The sequence below is a fragment of the Schistocerca gregaria genome, chromosome 4 (genome assembly GCF_023897955.1).
Source record: "Schistocerca gregaria isolate iqSchGreg1 chromosome 4, iqSchGreg1.2, whole genome shotgun sequence".
NCBI classification, from domain to species: Eukaryota; Metazoa; Arthropoda; class Insecta; order Orthoptera; family Acrididae; genus Schistocerca; species Schistocerca gregaria.
In genome coordinates, this window is record NC_064923.1 from 35,785,740 (window position 1) to 35,801,452 (window position 15,713).

The window sequence follows — 15,713 nt, forward strand, 5'->3', positions numbered from 1 at the left end:
AAGTCTGGCGGGGAAAACGGCACGTATTTCCGGCGCATAAAGGGAGGCGTAATTTTCTCCGCCGACGACCACGGAAAGACGAGAGACGCTCCATTCTGGGAGGAGAGTGCTCAGCTTCCCCAGGGGGGGGGGAGGGGGGGCGGCCCGGTTGTCGTTGAGGGGAATCCGATTTGACGGCAGCGGTGAAAAGTCTCCGGCAACAATGCGGACACTGTGCCAGTGGAAAAATATATGAGACGAAGTCTGTCGGCGTGGGACAAAAGCAGGCGACATGGAGGATGGAATTCGTGTTCCGAGGACGACAAGTAAGGAAGGAGGTGTGCGGCGGAGAAGCTGTTAGCTGGTTGGGGACTACAGCGCCTTAAGAGCTCGAGGTGACCCAGAATATGGGTCAACGTATGCATCCTGGTGGGCATCCTTGCAGATTTTCTTCACAACCCTCTGTTAGCCTGCCCGTCATTCGACGAAAGTCTAGAAAGCTGTCATGTGAACCTGTTGAGATTTCAATTTGTCTTAACGTTATGAATGGCTGTGACCACCAAAGGTTCTCTAAAGCGCCAGATATATCAATTAACATACCCCCACAAATTTTTCCTATGTGCTCTACGTTACCTGTAAAGCCTGTTTATTGCAATGTCCATAGACTTGTATGGTCTGAACCCATACTGATTTGGACTGAGGCTCAGAAACTATGTACCCATTACTCTCACATACAGTATCCTCTCCTTGACCTTGCTTAGTACATTCAGTAGACAGATTGATGTGTATGATGTTGGGTCTGTTCAGTCCTTGTCCTCCGACAACACGACAGAGTTTACATCTACATCTGAAATCTACGTTTATACTCCGCAAGCCACCCAACGGTGTGTGTCGGTGGGCACTTTACGTGCCATTGTCATTAACTCCCTTTCCTGTTCCAGTCGCGTATAGTTCGCGGGAAGAACGACTGCCGGAAAGCCTCAGTGCGCGTTCGAATCTCTCTACTTTTACAGTCGTGATCTCCACGGGAGGTATAAATAGGGTAAGCAATGTATACGATACCTCATCCAGAAACGCACCCTCTCGAAACATGGACAGCAAGCTACATCGCGATGCAGAGCGCCTCTCTTGCAGAGTCTGCCACTTGAGTAACTCTATCACGCTTACCAAATAACCCTGCGAAAAAACGCACCACTCTTCTTTGCATCTTCTCCATCTCCTCCGTCAACCCGGCCTGGTACGGACCCCACCGCACTGATGAGCATTTTCTAAGGACTCCCCCAATGAATCTCAACCTGGTACCCACCTTACCATAAATTAATTTTATATGATCATTCCACTTCAAATCGTTCCGTTCGCATACTCTCAGATATTTTACAGAAGTAACTGCTACCAATGTTTGTTCCGCTATCATATACTCATACAATAAAGGATCGTTCTTTCTATGTATTCGCAATACATTACATTCGTCTGTAATAGGGTCAGTTTCTACTCCCTGCACCAAGTTCCTATCCGCTGCAGATCTTCCTGCATTTCGCTGCAATTTTCTAATTTTAAAACGTATCTGTATACTACAGCATCATTCGCGAAAAGCTGCATGGAACTTCCGACACTATCTACTAGGTCATTTATATATATATTGCGAAAAGCAATGGTTCCATAACACTCCCCTGTGGCACGCCAGAGGTTACTTCAACGTATCTAGACGTCCCCCCCCCCCCTCCCAATTGAGAACAACATGCTGTGTTCTATTTGTTAAAAGTCCGCAGCTCGTGGTCGCGCGGTAGCGTTCTCGCTTCTCGCTCCCGGGTTTCCGGGTTCGATTCCCAGCGGGATCAGGGATTTTCTCTGCCTCGTGATGACTGGGTGTTGTGTTATGTCCTTAGGTTATTTAGGTTTAAGTAGTTCTAAGTTCTAGGGGACTGATGACCATATATGTTAAGTCCCATAGTGCTCAGAGCCATTTTTTTTTTTTGTTAAAAACTCTTCAATCAAGCCACACAGCTGGTCTCATACTCCGTAGGCTCTTACTTTGTTTATCAGGCGACAGTGCGGAATTCAAGGAAAATGGCATCTACCTGTGAGCCTACACTCCTGGAAATTGAAATAAGAACACCGTGAATTCATTGTCCCAGGAAGGGGAAACTTTATTGACACATTCCTGGGGTCAGATACATCACATGATCACACTGACAGAACCACAGGCACATAGACACAGGCAACAGAGCATGCACAATGTCGTCACTAGTGCAGTGTATATCCACCTTTCGCAGCAATGCAGGCTGCTATTCTCCCATGGAGACGATCGTAGAGATGCTGGATGTAGACCTGTGGAACGGCTTGCCATAGATCAGTAACTCTGATAATAAAATTAAAGCAATTTGGAATATTATTGAAAGGGAAACAGGGCAACCAAGAGCACAGGAAGACTTTAGTGCAATAAAACTGAATGACAAGTGCACTAACAAACAATCAGAAATTGAAAATATTTTGAATAATCATTTTTTAAATGTTGTAGAGAAAATAGGATCTGGATCTTCACTAGAAGAGGCAAGGCTATTAATAGAAGAGGCCATACCTGCGCAGTTTGAAACAACTGTAATTCCACCAACCTCTCCCTCTGAAATCAGTAAAATAATAAACTCACTGAAAAGTAAAAGCTCTTACTGAATTGATGACATTTCCAGCAAAGTACTTAAAGCTTGTTCCCCACAGATAAGTAGGATTCTCAGCCACGTATGTAATAGCTCTTTGGAGCAGGGTGTTTTCCCTGATAGACTGAAATATGCCATTGTAAAACCATTGCATAAAAAGGGGGATACGTCGGATGTCAACAACTACCGCCCAATCTCTCTTCTGACAGCTCTATCAAAAATTTTTGAGAAAGTAATGTATTCAAGAGTAGCCTCCCATATTTGTAAAAATAAAGTACTAACAAAATGTCAGTTTGGTTTTCAGAAAGGCTTTTCAACAGAAAATGCTATATATGCTTTCACTGATCAAATATTAAATGCTCTGAATAACCGGACATCACCCATTGGTATTTTTTGTGATCTCTCAAAGGCCTTTGATTGTGTTAATCATGGAATTCTTTTAGATAAGCTAAATCATTATGGTTTGAGTGGGGCAGTGCACAAATGGTTTAATTCATACTTAACTGGAAGAATGCAGAAAGTTGAAATAAGTGGTTCGTGTAATGTTAAAACAACAGCTGATTCCTCAAACTGGGGTGCTATCAAGCACGGGGTCCCACAGGGTTCAGTCTTAGGTCCTTTACTGTTCTTGATATACATTAATGACTTACCATTCCACATTGATGAAGATGCAAAGTTAGTTCTTTTTGCTGATGATACAAGTATAGTGATAACATCCAAAAACCAAGAACTAAGTGATGTAATTGTAAATGATGTTTTTCACAAAATTATTAAGTGGTTCTCAGCAAACAGACTCTCTTTAAATTTTGATAAAACACAGTATATACAGTTCCGTACAGTAAATGGCACAACTCCAGTAATAAATATAGAATTTGAACAGAAGTCTGTAGCTAAGGTAGAATTTTCAAAATTTTTAGGTGTGTCCATTGATGAGAGGTTAAACTGGAAGCAACACATTGATGGTCTGCTGAAACGTCTGAGTTCAGCTACGTATGCTATTAGGGTTATTGCAAATTTTGGTGATAAGAATCTCAGTAAATTAGCTTACTATGCCTACTTTCATTCACTGCTTTCGTATGGCATCATATTCTGGGGTAATTCATCGTTGAGTAGAAAAGTATTCATTGCACAAAAACGTGTAATAAGAATAATTGCAGGAGCCCACCCACGGTCATCCTGCAGACATCTATTTAAGGATCTAGGGATCCTCACAGTAACCTCACAGTATATATATTCCCTTATGAAATTTGTTGATAATAATCCAACCCAATTCAAAAGTAATAGCAGTGTGCATACCTATAACACCAGGAGAAAGGATGATCTTCACTATGCAGGGTTAAATCTGACTTTGGCACAGAAAAGTGTAAATTATGCTGCCACAAAAGTCTTTGGGTACCTACCAAACAGCATCAAAAGCCTGACAGATAGCCAACTAACATTTAAAAATAAATTAAAAGAATTTCTAGATGACAACTCCTTCTACTCATTGGCTGAATTTTTAGATATAAACTAAGTAAAAAAAAAAAACTTAATCATTAGTGTCATGCAATATTTTGTGTAATGTAATTTCTTGTACAGACATCTTTTATTAACCTGACACGTTCCACATCATTACGAAGTGTCGTATTCATGATCTATGGAGCAAGTATTAATCTAATCTAATCTAATCTAATCCATGCCATTTCCACCTGGCGCCTCAGTTGGACCAGCTTTCGTGCTGGACGTGCAGACCGCGTGAGACGACGCTTCATCCAGTCCCAAACATGCACAATGGGGGACACATCCAGAGATGTTGCTGGCCAGGGTAGTTGACTTACACCTTCTAGAGCACGTTGGGTGGCACGGGATACATGCGGACGTGCATTGTCCTGTTGGAACAGCAAGTTCCCTCTCCGGTCTAGGAACGGTAGAACGATGGGTTCGATGACGGTTTGGATGTACCGTGCACTATTCAGTGTCCCCTCGACGATCATCAGAGGTGTACGGCCAGTGTAGGAGATCGCTCCCCACACCATGATGCCGGGTGTTGGCCCTGTGTGCCTCGGTCGTATGCAGTCCTGATTGTGGCGCTCACCTGCACGGCGCCAAACACGCATACGACCATCATTGGCACCAAAGCAGAAGCGACTCTCATCGCTGAAGACGACACGTCTCCATTCGTCCCTCCATTCACGATTGTCGCGATACCACTGGAGGCGGGCTGCACGATGTTGGGGCGTCAGCGGAAGACGGCCTAACGGTGTGCGGGACCGTAGTCCAGCTTCATGGAGACGGTTGCGAATGGTCCTCGCCGATACCCCAGGAGCAACAGTGTCCCTAATTTGCTGGGAAGTGGCGGTGCGGTCCTCTACGGCACTGCGTAGGATCCTACGGTCTTGGCGTGCATCAGTGCGTCGCTGCGGTCCGGTCCCAGGTCGACGGGCACGTGCACCTTCCGCCGACCACTGGCGACAACATCGATGTACTGTGGAGACCTCACGCCCCTCGTGTTGAGCAATTCGGCGGTACGTCCACCCGACCTCCCGCATGCCCACTATACGCCCTCGCTCAAAGTCCGTCAACTGCACATACGGTTCACGTCGACGCTGTCGCGGCATGCTACCAGTGTTAAAGACTGTGATGGAGCTCCGTATGCCACGGCAAACTGGCTGACACTGACGGCGGCGGTGCACAAATGCTGCGCAGCCAGCGTCATTCGACGGCCAACACCGCGTTTCCTGGTGTGTCCGCTGTGCCGTGCGTGTGATCATTGCTTGTACAGCCCTCTCGCAGTGTCCGGAGCAAGTATGGTGGGTCTGACACACCGGTGTCAATGTGTTCTTTTTTCCATTTCCAGGAGTGTATATCTAATATTTTCTGGGTCTCATGAACAAATAAAGCGAGTTGTGTCTCACACGATCGCTGTTTCCGGAATCCTTGTTGATTCCTACAGAGTAGATTCTGGGTTCCCAGAAATGACATAATACGCGAGCAAAAACATGTTCTAAAATTCTACAACAGATCGATGTTAGAGATATAGGCCTATAGTTTTGCGCATCTGCTCGACGACCCTTCTTGAAAACTGGAACTACCTGTGTTCTCTTATAATCATTTGGAACCTTCCGTTCCTCAAGAGACTTTCGGTACACGGCTGTTAGAGGAGGGGCAATTTATTTCGCGTACTCTGCGTAGAATCGAACTGGTATCCCGTCGGGTCCAGTGGACTTTCCTCTGTTTAGTGATTCCAGTTGCTTTTCTATTCCTTGGACACTTGTTTCGATGTCAGCCATTTTTTCGTTCGTGCGAGGATTTAGTGAAGGAACTGCAGTGCGGTCTTCCTCCAAGAAACACCTTTGAAAAAGATGTTTTGTATTTGAGCTTTACGCGTGTCATCCTCTGTTTCAGTGCCATTGTCATCCCAGAGTGACTGGATATGTTGTTTCGATCCACTTACTGATTTAACGTAAGACCAGAACTTCCTAGGATTTTCTGTCAAGTCGGTATATAGAATTTTACTTTCGAATTCACTGAACGCTTCACGCATAGCCCTCCTTACGCTAACTTTTACATCGTTTAACTTCTGTTTGTCTGAAAGGTTTTGGCTGCGTTTAAATTTGCAGTGAAGCTCTCTTTGCTTTCGCAGCAGTTTCCTAACTTTGTTGCTGAACCAAGGTGGGTTTTTCCCATCCCTCACAGTTTTACTCGACACCTACCTGTCTAAAACGCATTTTACGATTGCATTGAGCTTTCTCCATAAACACTAAACACTGTCAGTGTCGGAACAGAAATGTTCGTTTTGATCTGTTAGGTAGTCTGAAATCTGGCTCCTATTACTCTTGCTAAATAGATAAACCTTCCTCCCTTTTTTTTATATTTCTATTTACTTCCATATTGAGGGATGCCGCAACGGCCTTATGATAACTGATTACCTGTTCTGCGCTTACAGAGTCGGAAAGTTCGGGTCTGTTTGCTATCGGTAGGTCCAAGATGTTATCTCCACGTGTCGGTTCTTTGTTTAACTGCTCGAGGTAATTTTCGGATAGTGCACTCAGTATCATGTCACTCGATGCTCTGTCCCAACCACCTGTCCTAAACATCTGAGCGTCCCAGTCTATATCTGGTAAATTGAAATCTCCACCTAAGACTATAACATGCTGAGGAAATTTATGTGAAATGTATTCCAGATTTTCTCTCAGTTGTTCTGAAACTCATGCTGCTGAGTCCGGAGGTCGGTAAGAGGAGCCAATTATTAACCTAGCTCGGTTGTTCAGTATAACTTCCACCCGTTATAATTCACATGAATTATCCACTTCAATTCCACTACAGGATAAACTACTACTAACAGCGACAAACACGCCACCACCGGTTGCATACATCTACCCTTTCTAAACACCGTCTGTGCCTTTGTAAAAATTTCGGCAGAATTTATCTCTGGCTTCAGCCAGCTTTCCGTACCTATAACGATTTCAGCTTCGGTGCTTTCTATCAGCGCTTGAAGTTCCGGTACTTTACCAACGGGGCTTCGACAGTTTACAATTACAATACCGATTGCTGCTTGGTCCCCGCATGGCCTGACTTTGCCCCGCACCCTTTGAGGCTGTTGCCCTTCTGTATTTGCCCGAGTCCATCTAACCTAAAAAAAACTGCCCAGTCCACGCCACACAACCCCTGCTACCCGTGTAGCCGCCTGCTGTGTGTAGTGGACTCCTGGCCTATCCAGCGGAAACCGAAAGCCCACCACCCTTGGCGCAAGTCGAGGAATCTGCAGCCCACATGGTCGCAGAACCGTCTCAGCCTCTGATTCAGACCATCCGCTCGGCTCTGTACCAAAGGTCCGCAGTCAGTCCTGTCGACGATGCTGCAGATGGTGAGCTCTGCTTTCATCCCGCTAGCGAGACTGGCAGTCTTCACCAAATCAGATAGCCGCCGGAAGCCAGAGAGGATTTCCTCCGATCCGTAGCGACACACATCATTGGTGCCGACATGAGCGACCACCTGCAGATGGGTTAACCCTGTACCCTTCATGGCACCCAGACAGACCCTTCCCATATTTGGAATGACTCCCCCCATTATGCACACTGAGTGCATGCACATTGGTTTTCTTCCCCTCTCTTGCTGCCATTACCCTAAGGGGCCCATTACGCCCCTGTCGTTGGAGCTCCCAGCCACTAGTAAGCCCACCCTCTGCGATCGCCCAGATCTTGCAGACTGAGGGGCAATCTCTGGAACAGGACAAGCAGCCATGTCCGAAGATCAGTATCAGCCGGAGACTGAGCCTGAAACTGGTTCGTCAGAGAAACTGGAGAGGCCTTCCGTTCAGCCCTCCGGAATGTCTTTCGCCCCCTGCCACTCCTCGAGACGACCTCCCACTCTACCACGGGTGAGGGGTCTGCCTCAATGTGGGCAGTATTCTGGGCAGCCACAGCCGTAGTCCGATCGGGGGATGCGTGGGACGAGCTGGCCGTCCCCGACAAACCCCCGTCCGGACCCTCACAGTGATGTCCATTGGCTACAGTCTCAAGCTGTGTGACCGAAGCCAACACTGCCTGAAGCTGGGAGCGAAGGGGTGCCAACTCAGCCCGCATCCGAACACAGCAGTCGCAGTCCCTATCCATGCTAAAAACTGTTGTGCAAAGAGCGTCTGACCTAATCTACAGAGAGCACAAACAATTCTACACAAAATTTAAACGGTTATTAAAATACAAGACTGCTTAGTAAAGCTAGTAATGAAGATATTAAAATGCAAATCTGCCCCTGCTAAATACGAAACTACACAATGATTTGTCGGATTTAAGTAAACAAGTGCGCTAAGAACACTCAAGTAAATTTTCAACTTGAGTACTGCACTTATATGAATGCTAAGTGAGCCCCTTGCTGCTACTTGCGCACTGCTGACACACTGTTAGGCGGCAGAAGGCTAACTGTACTCCATGTTGACACGGCTCGCAACGTCTGTTTTCCGGCGAAACGTCAAGCACCTGAACGCTGGTAGGCAATGTTGGAGTAGTGGGGGCTGTGAAGACGTCAGCCAGTTTCACGCGGACCGACCCCTCTCTAGGATGACAACGAGACAGCAACGGCCTCTGGGCGAAGAGGACAGAAGCGCCGTTTTAGGCGTGGTAATGTTTTGTGTTTGTGGTCCGTCCTTTTGTCTAACCCCATATTTGAAGAACTATGACGGTGCCCACTTTGGCAGAAAGACTTTCCTGAAGTGTAGACTGAAAACAGTGGCGTATGTGTATGTCCATGACACGTGATGTTTGTTACGTACGTAGGAAGATGATGTGAGTTGTCTGTATGGTTCAACGCACCTCAGAAAATACGGTGTAAGTTAAAATACGACAACGCACGACCTTCAGACAGGTAACACTCCCTCCTTCGCTCCCTCAGAGTACCTGCCAACTGTAGCGACAGGGCGGCCAACAGCCACCAGTTTAAAATAAACCAAACTTGCCGAAGCAGGAAATCAGAGGACGTTTATAACACGATAAACACTGGGAAAGGGAGAGGCTCACAAGAATGGTATAATCTACACTTCGATTTTGAGAAAACGCTACACCCCATTCAGTTGAAGTAAACTTCATATTTTTGACTTGCATCCAGTTTTAGTGTGTTGTCGTGTCTGTAAGTGATGCTCAGTGATGTGGGCTACTTATTTCAACTTACTGTCTAGTGAAACGTTGTTTCCAGAATATTAAAAAGCTTTACACACTATTCTTCTCACACCCACGGTCTTCTGCTCTTCTCTAAGGTATTTCAGTTATAACTGACGTAGTTCCGTCAGTGCCAGTAGGAATATTCCATAAGTATAACGAACGTTCAGCTGGCGGGATTCTCCGATATTCCAAGTGTTAGAGATCTGGTGCGACGTCTATTGGACTTTTGGAGCGCAGCACTCTCCATTGAATTCCGGCAGGGGCTGAGGGGGAAAATAATTCCTGTCCAATAGCTGCCGGCGGAATCCAATAAGGCGGCCGTCGCCGTCGCCACCGCCGCCGCCGCTGACGTCACGCTAGGTGGCAGGCCCGAGGCCTGGACACGAACACCTTCAGCTGCTCGCCGTGTGTGGTCGCCGGGGGGTCGCTTTAGCTAGCACGGCCTCGGTTCGCTGCCAGGTGACATACAGGGCTGCAAGTTTATCAGTCCATCATCTCCGTTTCTTATTGGGTGATTTTAAGTCTTCCATGTTTTTCTTTGTTTCGTTAAAAACAGGAGCTAGTCTTATAGCATTGTGGTCCAGATTACGACTTCGTGTGTGTATTGCACTCTTTGGATTGAACTGCTCGTATTCTGCATGATTTTTACTCGAATCAATAATATTCATTGGCGTAAATGATTCCTTTTTTTTTCGTGTAAAACGGAAGCTGATTTCGTCGCATAATGTTCTCTTGGCATTTTTTCCTGCCTACGAATCCGCGTGAGAAGGGCTCGATTTAAATGTAATTATATTGTCCATGTTCTGATTCATTTTAGCTTCCATCTGTCCTCCATACGTTCTCGCATTTAATGGAGAATTCCACGTTAGCAGCTTTTGACACAATTGGAATTCAACTTCATTACTTCTTGTCCTGGGATGAGTATGTATTTCTGCTTTGATGGCGTTGCGTCTCGCCATTTGGATTTACAAGTAAATAATTTTACAGTTCAAAGGTGACATGATGTCATTTAAAAAATACGTGACTTTAAGAAGTAAATGTTTGTTTTTGGATGCGATTTTCCAATATATTAAATTGCAAGGTCACAGAAACAGTTCGTTTTCTAGACGCTAACTTTGCTACTAGACTAGGAGGTCCACCCATACAGAAGATGTAAAAAGCATTGTCAGCTAAAATTACATATTTCGAAATAAAAATACGGATTTTTGCCCCACATTCACTCGTATGCAAAGCTGACTGCCAGGCCGCTAGGAACGCTGCCATCGTCCTTGGTTTCCGTACTGTGGCACAGGCGTCGACCTCTGACATGCCGGCGCTGTGCGACCGCCCCCGCCGCCTCTCAGCGAACTTTCCCTGAGGTTGAGGTTTCACGTGGCGCCCTGTGGAGGGGCCGGCGAGCCACCGCCTCAGAGACTTCACAGGCGATCGGCAGCTGCCGCAACTGAGAAATACACTACTGGCCATTAAAACTGCTGCACCAAGAATAAATGCAGGTCATAAACGGGTATTCATTGGACAAATATATTATACTAGAACTGACATGTGATTACATTTTTACGCAATTTGGGTGCACAGATCCTGAAAAATCAGGACCCAGAACAACCACCTCTGGCCGTAATAACGGCCTCCATACGCCTGCGCATTGAGGCAGACAGAGCTTGGATGGCGTGTACATGTACAGCTGCCCATGCAGCTTGAACACGATACTATGGTTCATAAAGAGTAGTGACTGGCGTATTGTAACGAGCCAGTTGCTCGGCCATCATTGACCAGACGTTTTCAGTTGGTGAGAGATATGGAGAATGTGCTGGCCATGGAAGCAGTCGAACATTTTCTGTATCCAGAGAGACCCGTACAGCACCTGCAACATGCGGTCGTGCATTATCCTGCTGAAATGTACGGTTTTGCAGGGATCGAATGAAGGGTAGAGCCACGGGTCGTAACACATCTGAAATGGAACGTCCACTGTTCAAAGGGCCGTCAATGCGGACAAGAGGTGACCGAGACGTGTAACCAATAGCAGCCCATACCATCATGCCGGGTAATACGCCAGTATGGCGATGACGAATACACGCTTCCAATGTGCGCTCACCGCGATGTTTCCAAACACGGATGTGTCCATTATGATGCTGTAAACAGAACCTGGATTTATCCGAAAAAATATCGTATTGCCAATCGTGCACCCAGGTTGAGTACACCATCGCAGGCGCTCCTGTCTGTCATTCAGCGTCAAGGGTAACCGCAGTCACGGTCTTCGAGCTGATAGTCCATGCAGCTGCAAACGTTGTCGGACTGTTCGTGCAGATGGTTGTTGTCTTGCAAACGTCCCCATCTGTTGACTCAGGAATCGAGACCCGGCTGCACGATCCGTTACAGCCATGCGGGTAAGATGCCTGTCATCTCGACTACTAGTGATACGAGGCCGTTGGGATGCAGCACGGCGTTCCGTATTACCCGCCTGAACCCACCGATTCCATATTGTGCTAATAGTCATTGGATCTAGGCCAACGCGAGCAGCAATGTCACGATACGGTAAACCGCAATCGCGATAGGCTACAATCCGACCTTTATCAAAGTCGGAAACGTGATGGTACGCATTTCTCCTCCTTACACGAGGCATCGTAACAACGTTTCACCAGGCAACCCAGGTCAACTGCTGTTTGTGTATGAGAAATCGGTTGGAAACTTTCCTCATGTCAGAACGTTGTAGGTGTCGGCACCGGAAGCAACCTTCTGTGAATGCTCTTAAAAGCTAATCATTTGCATATCACAGCATCTTCTTACTGTTGGCTAAATTTCGCTTCTGTAGTACGTAATCTTCGTGGTGTTGCAATTTTAATGCCCAGTAGTGTATGCCAAGTAATTTGCTTACAGGGTGCAGTTCTGTGCTGCGAGCAAAAATGCAACATTCACCTGACGGTTCCGATTGACGATATTTTATGATTTTCCTCGATGCTGTGCTCAACGTGATGAAAGAGGGCCGTCATGTAACTTACAGCCCGATAGAGGTGTCCGTGGGCGTACCGAACATTACTGGACTTTCGATTTTGAATGAATATTTAGCTGTGGCGGACGTCTGTCCCCCAAGAACTCTTCTGTATGAGAAAACACTTGTGGTCGGTCTCCACGAGTAAGGAAATGCACAAAAACTGGACCGAGGAAATGGAACATCGTGTAAAATTCCGTTACGGGAGAGCCAATATCGCAGGTTCGGATCTTGCCTCGGGCATGGATGTGTGGAATATGCTTAGGTTAGTTAGGTTTAAGTAGTTCGAAGTTCTAGGGGACTGATGACCTCAGCAGTTAAGTCTCATAGTGCTCAGAGCTATTTGAACCATTTTTTCAAAAGCCAATAACCAAGCAGCAGCCAACTGTTCGGGTGGTTCGCTGACGAAGCTCTGTCGAGGAAGTAATCACTTCCTTCTTTGATACGCCTCGACTATTGTTTTGGAGAATCGAGGAAACCGTAAAGCTGAATGGTACACAACATTTTATTTGCCACATGTCAGCTATGAAATCGTGAAAACAACTGAAAACTTGTCATCATTCTTAGTCAGGGAAACTGTTACGTAGGATGCCAGAAAATGGATTACTTGACACAGAAAAACGCCGTTCCATTTCCCTTAGTCACGTGATATATTGTCTAACTATTTCTCTTCCTTCCGATGTGTCAAACAGAAAACATTCACAGGAAAGTGTCGAATATACCCAAAGGCATGTTTGCGAGGTAAAAGCAAGGCCTTGGAAAAAATGTGTATAACTTCTCAAAGGGAACATTTTGTGAAAAATGAAACAAAAACTACCAAATTGTTTTATGAAATTTGAAAGCTGTAAAAATGAGGAAACATAATGCAAAATCACGTGTTTTATCGGGCAAAGTACTTTTCGAATCACATTCTCATGTTTACGACTTATGTTGCTGCTGAGAGATCTTCATTATGATATTAAAACCACCGAAACACGTATTTAACGAAGTTGCAGGAAACCCAAACAGAAAAATGTTCAAAGATAGTGGTGTACCACTTGGAAGTAATTTCATGTTGTCACGTGTCACATAGCGCTAGTACCGAGTAACAGCTCCTCTACGCTTAATCAAGTGCAACAGGTATGGATTTCCATCGCACCATTTCACATCCAGCACCTGTTCAATACAATTCATGCATGGTTGCATGCTTACATTCAACACTGAGGTGGTTACACTGGTTGTTACATAATATCACATTTTCAATGGCTTACCTTGCACTTACATTAACCCATGGTCTCGAAAAGCTCATCACTTAAATACGTTACCTAGACAAATGTAGTCCTGAAATTTCATTGCTACACATTAATTATTTTTTGCTGTTATGATTTTTTCTCATCACTGTATTTTCTTTGCTTCACGACTACCCCCATAATTTCCCAAGTAAGTCAGTAATATTATTAAAGGTGACCAAGGGACCTTGTCTACATGAAATAATAGATAGAATTCAATATCACAACAGAGTTTTTCATAGAAACAGAGCACTGGTCAACATGATACAATGCTTACATCCTAATTCATTTTGGTAAGTAAAGTGTTTTGATAGACAGATTCATCATCGGAAGTAGTCGTGAGGTACGTTACTAATTATTTCGACTTCTTTTCGCATTGGGTCACACGTGTGACACACCAGTGCCGTCTATCTGGCACACCACGTGCCACATCGCTCACCTGTCACGCCACGTCTGTTGGCTGCGGAGCAGGGCAACACGCCGCTTCCCCTGCACTCGGTGAGTGAGCGCCGTGTGTTGCGCGGTTGCCTTCTTTCGCGTGCGCGTGCACAGCGAGTGAAGGGTAAACGGTCGCTGCTCGTGCGGTCTCGCCACGCGAATGCAGCTCTCGAGAGTGGCGCCTCGTAAACCTGCACACCCTCAGCGGGCCGAACAACACAGAAGGTGGGCAGTGGCTGGTGGGAGGCGCCTACAGTGGTCGCACGAGTCGCGGGTTTCTTCCTTTTTCCATTAAGTGCACCGACGGCCGAATGGGCTATTTAAATGACGCGTTTTGGCTGTGAGGGATGCAGTTCAGGTGGCTCTGTGATGCTTTGGTCACGGTTTCCATAGCACGATAGTGTCCTCTGACTCAGTTGTAATAAACATGAACGTGGACCTTCATTGGAACATTCTGTCGGTCGTTTCTTGTACCTCTCCACAGTGAGTTTGCTGTGCACACTCACGATAGCAGCAGCCGTGCCGTTAGGACTGCACGCGCGCGCTACTGGTGTGACGAGCACTCAGCCGCCTTCACACCACGAGTGGCCCGCTAAGTCAGGCCACTTTAATTTCATAGAAAATGTCTGGGAGAGCAAGTGGAGCGCCTCAGCCAGGTCGCCATAGTTTGGTGGTCCTGTGCGACACTGTCGTGACTCCAGCTGGATATGGCGTACTTGAAGGACGTTACAGACTTCCTCGCTGGCCAAACAAGCAGATTAAGACAGATTTAATGTGCCAGGAAGTTTCATATCGGCGCACACTCCGGTGTAGAGTGAAAATTTCATTCTAGAAACACCAATCTGTGGCTAAGCCATGTCTCCGCAATATCCTTTCTTCCAGGAGTGCTAGTTTTGCTAGGTTCGCAAGAGAGCTTCTGTGAAGTTTGGAAGGTGGGAGGCGAGGTACTGGCTGAATTAAAGCTGTGAGGACGGGAAGAGAGTCGTGCTTGGATAGCTCAGTTGGTAGAACACTTGCCCGCGAAAGCCAGAGGTCCCGAGTTCGAGTCTCAGTCTGGCACACAGTTTTATCTGCCACGAAGTTTTATGTTAGGCAAGCTCTCGATAGTTCCACGACGCCTTCCTTTGAGAGATGGTCAGGGTAGCTGCCGGAAGACCTCCCCGGTTTGTCATTTTTGTAAACTAAGTCGTACAGTTGGTCTGTGCAAGACAGAGAGAGGGCGGGACGGGAAAAACAAATGTAATGAGGAGCAAAGGAAGGTTGTGTTCGCGTCGCCAGTGGCGGAGCCGTGTTGCTTGAACGGCCCGCCACTGAGGCGGCCTTCTGGAGCTCCAGAGGAAGGGGCCGCGGGAGAGCCGAGCAGCGGTCAGCAGCAGCCGCCCTCGTCGCCGTGGTCGGGCGCGGGCGCGTCTCCGTGGTGCCGGCCGATCGGTGGGCGCCACAGCCGGAGCCTGGCACTTGACGTGCACCGCCAATCCCTACTTACCAACTTTCCTTACCCAAAGCCAAGTGAGGAATCTATATATCTGTATCTAAGTACCTACGTTCCGTATAACCACTGGATCAACTTCAACCAAACGTACACCAAACTTAGACAAATTACACTAATTTCTTGATGATATTACGAACTTTCTGGGTGATGGGTAAGGGTAAATTTTTCAGTCTGAGTTCAGGAAAAAAAGGCCAGTAAACATGGACTCGTCCGCAGCTCGTGGTTTCGCGTTAGGGTTCTCGCTTTCCGAGCACGAGGTCC

The 15,713-nt window shown here is 46.5% G+C and overlaps 1 protein-coding gene across 1 annotated transcript in view; it reads left to right on the forward strand.

Moving 5' to 3' along the window:
* The window catches only part of LOC126266735 (uncharacterized), a 292,392-nt gene that overhangs the window by 102,403 nt on the left and 174,276 nt on the right, over window positions 1–15,713 (forward strand). The window contains exons 2-3 of the mRNA XM_049971221.1: window positions 9,562–9,673; window positions 15,173–15,423. Coding sequence (XP_049827178.1) covers window positions 9,562–9,673; window positions 15,173–15,423 — 363 coding nt within the window. The remainder of the gene's footprint in view (window positions 1–9,561; window positions 9,674–15,172; window positions 15,424–15,713) is intronic.